Source organism: Camelina sativa, chromosome 11 (genome assembly GCF_000633955.1).
Source record: "Camelina sativa cultivar DH55 chromosome 11, Cs, whole genome shotgun sequence".
Taxonomy (NCBI): Eukaryota; Viridiplantae; Streptophyta; class Magnoliopsida; order Brassicales; family Brassicaceae; genus Camelina; species Camelina sativa.
The window spans coordinates 32905804-32916351 of NC_025695.1; the positions used below are offsets into that span (position 1 = coordinate 32905804).

The 10548-nt window shown below is 34.7% G+C and overlaps 2 protein-coding genes across 4 annotated transcripts; both read left to right on the top strand.

Moving 5' to 3' along the window:
* Positions 5078 to 6731, top strand: LOC104724971 (cytochrome P450 93A3). The gene is given in 4 exon segments (XM_010443549.2): positions 5078 to 5258; positions 5261 to 5784; positions 5786 to 6013; positions 6082 to 6731. Coding segments are annotated over 4 exon segments (1554 nt in total). The 3' UTR covers positions 6703 to 6731.
* LOC104724972 (plasma membrane-associated cation-binding protein 2) lies at positions 9569 to 10543 on the top strand. 3 transcript variants are annotated; one of them, XM_010443550.2, is made up of 2 exons: positions 9569 to 9674; positions 9868 to 10543. In XM_010443550.2, exon 2 carries the CDS (start codon positions 9890 to 9892, stop codon positions 10430 to 10432), a length of 543 nt encoding a protein of 180 aa, XP_010441852.1. In that variant the 5' UTR covers positions 9569 to 9674; positions 9868 to 9889; the 3' UTR covers positions 10433 to 10543. The 3 variants fall into 3 exon arrangements, with proteins under 3 accessions (XP_010441852.1, XP_010441855.1, XP_010441854.1); XM_010443553.2 differs by having other exon boundaries at positions 9605 to 9674; positions 9890 to 10543; XM_010443552.2 differs by having other exon boundaries at positions 9609 to 9674; positions 9885 to 10543.

Here is a 10548-nt window from a genome sequence, read left to right on the forward strand (position 1 = left end):
GAACTTTGGGACAACTTTGTAAATCTTCAAAACTTAGGTTTCTTTGTGTGTCGCAAAGGGTGTCGAGCGACACCAATGAGGTGTCAATCGACATTATCATCCAAAATCATCTCAAAGTTTCTTTTCTTCAGCCTCAATGCTCACATATGTTCCAAATTGCTTCCAAATGCTCCAATATGCTCTCATCCATGCCAAATGGTACCTAGTCCTACTAAGACTCAAAAAAACCTTAAACAAATCAAAAGACTCTATAAACACACATATATCATGGTAAAAACTGTAAAAACCATAATATATCAGTAACCTGGCACAAAGGATTCTGGTTCACTCATGGAACCCCTAAACAAGCTTTTTGTACCTGGCTGGCAGTCCATGGCCGACTTTCAATATGGGTCGAATTCTGCAGTGGAACAATGGAGCTTCAGCAAAATGTGTGTTTTGCAGTTGCATTATGAAAACAAGGGAACATCTGTTCTTCACTTGCCCATTCGCTGCTACAATCTGGAACACTCTTGGCAAAGGTGTATTCAAGGATAGGCACTCTAATGACTGGTCCACAATTTTAAATATGGTCTCACAGCAGGGACATGACCGGGTGGAAAGTTTTCTTTCCTGCTATCTGTTTCAGGCTGTCCTATATGCGGTTTGGAAAGAGAGGAACGGACGAAGGCATGGAGAGAAGCCGAATACAGTAGTTTGCGTGATCGGATGGATTGATAAGCAAGTGCAAAATCGGTTCTCTTCCGTAACACTCTTGGTGATCACAAATATGCAAATGGTTTTCAACTTTGGTTGCAATCAAGACTATAAACCACTCATCGGCTAGTTTTATATAGTCTCTGTTTTTTTTTTAAACTATTATCTCAGCAACATGTTACACATTGATGTAAAAAACATTATCTTCGTTTTGATTATAGTTTAACATTCACTACAAGAAAACACGGTCGTTTTCGACGGAATTTGTGACAGAGAGCTATCCGTCGGAAAATTCCGACCGAATTTCGAGAAACATCCAACACATTTCCAACAATAAAACACAGCAACGAAAATGTGTCGGACATTTCCAATGGGACAACGAGCGTTGGTATTGCGTCGGAAATTTCTGACGAGGGTCTGACAAAAGGATAGATATTCTGACGCCTTAATCATTGTTGGAAATGTGTCGCAAATTCCCGACGACCTTCCGATGTCTAATTACCCGTCGGTAATTTTCAACGGGTTTCCGACGAAAATTTAGCCGTTATTATAGCCGTTTCTAGCCATTTCGAAATTCTGATATTCCATCGGAAAACGGTCAGAAATCCGAAGGAAAAAAAAAGATATCTATAAATGACTCTACACTCATTCACATAATTTGCAAAAGAAAAACACAAAACCAAAGAAAAATGTCTTCTTCAAATCCGTTTAATTATTTTCGATCATGGATGGACCAACCCAGACATGATCCAATGACAAATTTACTTACGCCAGATTATGCAGAATGTCTTCAACAGTTCATGGCGTATGCGACAAACCAACCGGTAACAATAAATTCCAAAGAAATGTATTGTCCATGTTGTACTTGTCGAAATTTTAGATGTATTCCTGTATCTCAAGTTTGGTTGCATTTGTATGGGCAAGGCTTTATGCCGGGTTACAAAATTTGGTTTATGCATGGTGAGAATGGGTCAATGGTGGATTATGCTAGTTGTAGCGAACATTATCATGGGGATAGTTTAGAGGAACCAATAGCTGAAGTAGATGCTAATATCAAAAACTGTTCCGATGGTGAATGATACGTTCGTGAAAATGTACAATCGTTTGATATAGCTAGTGATAGTATAGAGGAACCCAATCTAGAAGCACAAAGGTTTTTTGATATGTTAGACGCAGCTAAGCATCCATTATACAAAGGATGTAATGAATGTCATTCACCGTTATCAGCTGCAACTAGGTTGATGGGTATCAAAACAGATTACAATTTGTCTGAGGAATGTGTGGTTGCGATTACTGATTTTGTGAAAGATATTTTGCCAGAAGATAAATTGGTCATTGCGGTTTGCCATATCATGTGATAGATGTGTGTATCGACAATTGTATGTTACTTTGGAGAGAAGATGCAGATCACTTGACATGTACGTTTTGTCGCAAACCTCAATATCAAGAAACTAGTGGAAGAGTTCCAATTCCGTATAAACATATGTGGTATTTGCCATTATCAGAGAGTTTGAAGAGGTTATATCAGTCAGAGTGCACAGCGGGGCCAATGAGATGGCATGCAGAGCATACAACTGAAGGTGAAATTACGCATCCCTCATATGCAGAAGCATGGAAACATTTTCAATCAGTGTATCCTAGTTTTGCTTTTGAGCGAAGGAATGTATACCTTGGATTATGTACGGATGGATTTAATCCCTTTGGGAAGCATGGGAGGCAATACTCGTTGTGGCCAGTTATTGTGACTCCTTACAACTTGCCGCCATCTTTGTGCATGAAGCGAGAGTTTCTGTTTTTGACTATCCTCGTTCCTGGTCCAGAGCATCCTAGAAGATCACTTGATGTGTTCTTTCAACCACTTATCTATGAGTTGCAAATTTTATGGGAGCATGGTGTTAAAGCTTTTGATGTTTCATGTCAGCAGAATTTTTTCATGCATGCAGTACTTATGTGGACCATAAGCGACTTCCCCGCATATGGTATGTTATCTGGATGAACAACTCATTGGAAGATTATCTTGTCCATATTGTCAAGATAACACTGATGCGTTCCAGTTAAAGCAAGGACGAAAGACTTGTTGGTTTCATTGTCATAGACGATTTTTACCGAGTAACCATCCTTATCGCCGGAGCTCCACCTTGTTTACTAAGAACAAAAAAGTTTTTGAAGGGCCACCTCCTGAGGTTGATGGTTCTTATGTGCTAACTCAATTACGAGATTTTGATGCGGATATGACGGTTGAAGTTGGTGGTAATAGGCATGAACCTGTTAATGGTTATGGAGTTAATCACAATTGGCATAAGAAGAGTATTTTCTTTAAGTTGTCATATTGGAAGGATCAACTACTAAAGCATAATTTAGATGTCATGCATACTGAGAAAACCTTCTTTGGTAATGTCATGAACACCGTCTTAAATGTTCCAGGTAAAACAAAAGATAACTTGAAGTCTAGATTCTCGATTTCATGCGTTCCAAGTTTTCAGATGTTCCCGATGATCTTTAGAAAATCTGTTTGTTTGTATTGTATTGTATTTCTTTTGTTGTCTTAAAATATCTTGAATTTAATGTATATTATTAGTTTCTTAAATACCTTTTTAATATCTAATTTATTCTTTTTATAAATTATTAAAATTTAAATATAAATAACTATTTTAAAATTAAAATAAACCAATAGGGTTATATATATTAGTTGGATGTTAAAAAGGTATTTAATTAATATACCGTTGGAATTCCGTCGGAAAAACATACCGTTAGAACACTATCGGAAATACCGCATCGGAAATTTGTCGGAAATAACTACATCGGAATTTTGTCGTAAAACCGTTGGACAAAACTCTGTCGGTAAATCGTCAGTATTCTCCAACAACTTTCCGACGGGGTTTACCGACAAACATATTTATCAGAGAACCATTGGAGATTTGTCGTCGGTGTTTCGTCAGAAATATGTATTGATTTTCTGACGGTTTAAAATTTCCGACGATCTGTAATCGACGGCACAATTCTGTCGGAAATATGTCGGTTATGGCTGTTTCTGACGGATTTCCAACTAGTATTTTCGTTGGAAACAGGCTATTTTCTTGTAGTGATTAAATTGAAAATAAGAAGTATAAAACCCACTATATAAAGAAATGAACTTATAAACTTTATAGAGAAGACTAATAAAATTATCCTTCTAAGTTACATCCAAAGTTAATGAAATACTAAAATAAAACCCTAAACATAACCCTAATGCAACAAGGAAATTCAATAAAATTTGACAAAATATTATATAGGAAATAAAACTAAATTAACTAAATTAAGCTCCACCATCAAACTCCATTTCCAGGTTTCCCAATCGCTCTTTAACATCCACACTTCTCACCAGTTCTCCTTGGCTCTAACCAAAATGATGAGTTTAATTAATAAAATAGAGAAAATAGATATTTTGTGAAGAGGACTGTACTAAATCTTAGGGTAATATAGAATTTGAGAAACAGCCTCTGTAAGCCTCTTGTCTAGTTTCTTCGTGTTTTTCCTTATTAACTAAAGATGTCTTACAAAGCTCCATTTATGGTCCTATTCTCCTAGACCCAATTATTAAAGCTTGTTGTTATCTTTTTATTTTTGTGAAGAGTCCGTCACTGTATTTGATGTCAGGTAATATACCACTTTTGGAACAACATCTTGAAGCCTCTCGTGTACTTCAATTTAAGATTTCTTACAAATCAAAGCTCCATCGATGGTCCTAGACCTAAGTAAAGCAATTCTTTTTGTGAAGAGCCCGTGACTGTACTAGATGTTATCATGTTAGGTAGCTATTTAAATCTTTGAGTTGTCCTAGTTTGTTTCTTACAAATGAGTGGAATCAAAAGAGCAGTCAAGAGAACCATATATGTTACATATATAGTAATAGTACTGACATGTGTGTTTGTCTGTGGGAAAATTGTAATTCTGGATTCTAGATGCACCGATTTGCTTTGTAACATTTTCTCAGTATTCTTTTTATTTTTGTTAACTTTTTATTTTATTTTTTTGTCAACATTTTCTCAGTGTTCCATACGCTTAAATCTCTCGTTTGTACATTGTAACGAATGTAGAATACAATTTGTAAAACAGCCTCTTTAATAATTTAAGGGAAACTGGATATCAGTTAACATCTAATATACTATAAGATAAAAATTAATGACCAAACGAAGTATTTTTCTGATAGAAATATATATATTGATCGACAAAAATTAATTAATATGTGTGTAATTTAGTCATTTTATTTTTTTAAAGACAAAAAATAAGAATAACCATGGTTAGGGAACTCTCAGAAAATGTTGCTGACTTGATAGCCAATTATAAAATCAAAACAACGGCTCCTAGGTTCCCTACATCAAATCTATGAAGAAAATAAAACATGACAGACATTTTTAGTCTCTTCAAGAACCCATTTCGCATGGACAACCTGGACTATGTTTTAACTGTGATCACTGTATTCTCTGTCTGTTGGTATTTTTGGCTTTACGCTAAATACAAACGGCAGTCTCTACCTTTGCCACCGGGACCTTATGGCTTTCCTATTATCGGCAACCTTCCATTCTTCAACCAGAGCTTCACACCTATTTCCAAGGGCTAGCTAAAAAGCACGGTCCAATTTTCAAACTCTGGCTCGGGGCCAAGCTGACAATTGTGGTCACCTATTCTGAAGTGGTGCAAGAAATTCTTAGAACCAATGATCTCATCTTTGCGAACCATGATGTCCCTGCTGTTGCTCCGGCCAATACGTACGGTGGTATTGAGATTGTTTGGTCACTGTATGGACCAAAGTGGCGGATGCTTAGGAAACTTTGTGTTAACAGGATACTAAGCAACGCCATGCTGGATTCCTCTACTGAACTCCGTCGTGGAGAGACTCGGAAAACAGTCCGATACTTAGCAGACCAGGCTCAGGTCGGGTCTCCCGTTAACCTAGGAGAACAGATATTCTTGATGATTTTAAATGTTGTGACGCAGATGCTACGGGGCACGACGGTCAAGGGAGAAGAGAGGGAGATTGTTGGAGCCGAGTTTTTAGAATTGATTACAGAGATGAATGACCTCTTGCTAAAGCCTAATATCTCTGACTTTTTTTCCGGTATTGAGCCGGTTTGATCTTCAGGGTTTGTTTAAGCGTATGCGAAGACCGGCTTAAATGATGGACCGGATGTTTGACCGGATCATTAACCAACGGCTAGAAATGGATAGGGAAAGTGATGGGAGAGTTGTGGATTTTCTGGATGTATTGTTGAAAGTCAAGGATGAAGAAGATGACAAGACAAAACTAAACATGAACGATGTCAAGGCGTTGCTCATGGTACGTTAAAAAAATTTGTCCCTCATAATGCAAATATATTTTTAAAAGCTGGTTTGTTTATTGTATAGGACATGGTGCTCGCTGGTACAGACACATCATTACACGTCATAGAATTCGCCATGGCCGAGCTATTACACAACCCGGATATCATGTAGAAAGCTCAACAAGAGCTTGACAAAGTTGTGGGCAAAAACAAAGTAGTGGAGGAATCTCACATCTCTAAACTTCCATATATTCTGGCCATTATGAAAGAAACTCTAAGGCTTCACACAATTATTCCACTCCTTGTTCCTTGCCGCCCTTCACAAACCACCGTGGTGGGCGGCTTTACCATCCCTAAAGATTCAAAGATTTTCATCAATGTGTGGGCGATCCATAGGAATCCAAACATATGGGAGGATCCACTAAAATTTGATCCTGACAGGTTTCTTGATAAGTCTTGTGACTTCAACGGAAACGACTTCAATTATCTACCGTTTGGGTCTGGTCGCAGGATGTGTGCGGGAATGGCTATGGGCGAGAGGGTTGTTCTTTACAATCTGGCTACGTTCTTGCATTCTTTTGATTGGATAATTCCCCAAGAAGAGAGAGTTGGGGTCGAGGAAACTTTCGGGATCGTGTTGAAACTGAAAAATCCACTTGTTGCCACGCCCGTGCTAAGGTTGTCGGATCCAAATCTTTATCTGTAGTTCAACACAAAGGAAAACTGAATGTTCTACTGGGGGCATATATGTGTTGTTGTATGATTTAATAAAATCCGTATTATTACGTGACTAGAAAAATATCCATATCTAACTTAATTTGGTCTCCTATACGACTCTTAAAAGAAAATAAGACACAAATACTTAATGTGAAATACATGAGTTTTTACAATTTAGTTTCATAAAATAAAAACTAATGTGAATAGATATATAATTACCATATGTATAGATGTTAAAAAAAATTTACCATATGTATATAAACTTATTTGTATCTGGGTTATTGTTACATTTGGGCACAAATTAAAATTCAGCAAACGATAAGCATGTTAACAAAAGCCAAGTAAGGAATGTTATTAAGAAGACATCATCTTCTCTCCATGATAGCAATATACCATTCCCTTACTATAAAGACAAAGAGTTGGTGAGTAAACCGAATCACACCATAACAAGAAGAAACCTGGTCTTTTTAACTTATAGTTACATAGTTTAATGGTTATTATGATTACTCACGTAAAAACAAAAACATGTAAATCATTACGTTATCTTTAAGTATTTTAAAAGAATAAAGAAAACTACTACTGATTTGGTATCACACATTTTTTTAGATTTAACTATAAATAAAATATGAAAAGATAACATAAATTATAGTAACATATTATGTATTTTTTATATCATATTTACAAAGGCCCCAAGTTTAATGATTTTATATTTATGCATAATTTTATAAAATATATATTAATTGATATATATATATATATATATATATATATGTGTGCAATAAATAAGTTGGCACATGTCAAATTCCCATATAAGTAATATAAATTTAATGCATAATTTAAGTTTTATTTTTATCTTATTATATAATGTTTATACTTTAAATTCATTGATATTGTGTTGATCTAAAATTTTAAATAATTTATAAATTAAATTTCTAATAATCAATTTATATATGCAATTAATAAGAGAACGTATATCAATTTCCCATACAAGCAATAGAAACTTTATGCATAATTTATTTTTGGGAGATTCTCAAAAATAGCATTAAAATTTGTTTTGTTTCTAAATCTAGCACAACATCTCTAAAATTCCAAAAATAACACTATATTTCAAAATTAATCTTTCAAAATTAAATCTTAAATTCAAAATATCCTAAAAGTTTTGAGGGGGTAAAGTTTTATCCTACCCCCTCAAAACTATACCCTAAATGTAAATTAAAAAATCCAAACCTAAATTTTTAAATTTTTTTTTAATTGTGTTAAATAGTGCTACTTTTGGAAATTTATGCAGTTTATGCTATTTTTGTCTATAAAACATGTTTTAGTACTATTTAAGGGTGTTTAATTTCTCTTTATTTTTAACCAAAAAGGGAAGTAAAATAATAAAGGGCAATTCTCACAAAATAACACCAAAATAAGTTTCGTTTCCAAATTTAGCATCATTTCTAAAGTTCTAATTAAAAATAACACTATATTTCAAAATTATATTTTTAGTATTAAACCCTAAACTCTAAATACTAAACTCTACCCTCTCAAAACTATACCCTAAATGTAAAATAGAAAATCCAAACTTAAGTTCATTTTATATTTAATTTAAAATATTGTTATGTGTCAAATAATGCTGTTTTAGGAAATTTATGATGCTATAATTTTTCATAAAACATGTTTTACTGATATTTTAAGTTATTTTAATTCTCACAAATAACACAAAGGTAAGTTTTATTTTCAAACTTACGACATTGTCTTTAGAGTTCTAAAATTAGCAATCTATTTTAAAATCAAACTCTAAATTTTACACTCTAAATTTTACACTCTAAAAGTTATACCATAAATGTAAATAGACTATCAAAACCTAGAAAATAATTAAAATATTATAATTGTGTTGAAGTGTTATCTTGTAAATTTGTAGAGTGTGTTATAATTTTTCGTAAATCTTGTGTTAGTAATATTTTAGGGTATTTTATAGATTATAAATTTATAACCGTTTGGTAATACCAAAGTGTTTTTTGGCGTATTTTTATAATAAATCAAATAGTTAGAATTTGTTTGTTTGTTTTTTTTATATCGAACTTATATTGAGAGACAGAGAGGAGTGTAAACCATGTTACATGAAGAAGATTTCATACTTTATTCTTAGATATTGTGGGTGGGATGTCTGTCTTAAGTCTTAACTATTCAAAAATATAATAATCTCAGTAGATTAAATTTCCTTTTAATATAAAGCCAGAGTATGAGGATACAGATCTCCAATTTGGTGCTATTTTAGTTTCTTAAATCAAGACAGCGGCACGAATTTTAGATTACAGCTAATGAGTTGACTAAAAAATTCTACTAATTGTAAAATTATATATTTGTCTAAGCTAAGATTAGAAATATTAAAATAACTATAAATTTAAACAGACTAATATTACCTTAAAATATGGATGTGCCAAATACCCTTACAGATCACCATGGCAGATCACATTTTCTATATTTGCCAACTGTGATTACAATACTATCGCCAGCTGGCAAATATGTTTTGAAAAATTTACGTACCTACCCTTCTCATCATTGTCAAGTCTGTCTTCTCTTTTTTTTTTACTCTGAACCGGTTTTTCAATAAACCCGAATATTCAAAATCAAAGGTTTATATTCTTTCCAAATTACTTAATCGAATCTATGAATTTGATAAATATAGTTTTTTTTTTCAAAAGATGTATTGGTTTTCTTAATTTTGTGTATCTGTCTCCAGGTTCACCATTGTTAAACCGGACTTGTGTACCAGCCAACAGATTCGGTTCTGGCGCCAACGGGGAAAAAGGTGGACAACGACAGAAAAGGATAAGGGTAGTAACGTCATTCTAAATAAAACCAAAACTGTGATTAGAAGATAAATCCCTTCTATAATACGAGAAGGGTTTCTCAAAAAATCAGAGAGACAAACAAAAAAAGAACAAAGAACCTCACGAAGCCTCATCATCTCGGGTAAGTTTCTTCATGAACAAATATAGACATGAATCTAAGATTGATCGATGTGAATCAGATTATCTTGTCTCGTTCTTTTTAGTCGTTTAGGTTATAAGTTGAAGATGTTTTGTTTTCGTTATGTTTATGTAACTAACCGCAAAAACCATATACATAGAAAAGTTCTAAGAATGGTTTTTCTTGTTGGTGGCAGGATTATTAATCTTTAAGAAAAGATGGGTTATTGGAAATCAAAGGTTGTTCCAAGGTTTAAGAGATTGTTTGAGAAGAGTCCAGAAAAAAAGACTGATGTTGTTGAGGAGAAGCCACGAGATGCTGAAGTTGTGGGGGAGGTTGTCAAAACCGAAGAACCAGCTAAGGTAGAAGAAACCAAACCGGAGGAAGTAATTGCAACCGGGGAGAAAGAGATAGAAATCGTTGAAGAGAAGAAAGAAGAGGCTAAACCAGCCGAGGTTCCGGTTCCAGTCCAGGCCCCCGTAGCTGCGGAGGAGGAGAAGAAGCCAGCCGTTGAAGAGGAGAAGAAGACGGCGACTGTGGAAGAGAAGAAGCCAGCCGTGGAAGAGGAGAAGAAGCCAGCCGTGGAAGAAGAGAAGAAGCCAGCCGTGGAAGAGAAGAAACCTGTGGAGGAGGTGAAGAAAGAAGTGGTTGCCCCAGCGCCGGTGGTTGAGACTCCGTTGACCAAGGCTCCGGAAACTAAGGTGGTCGAAACTCCGGCCAAGGCACCGGAAACTCCGGCGGCAGAGCCACAAAAGGCTTGAATTTTCTTCATGGTACATTTTTCTAAAAAAGTATTGGTTGTCTTTGTGTGGATAATTTATTTTGTTTGTTTATTTGTTTTATTATCCATGTGAATTTACTCTATACATTAATTTGC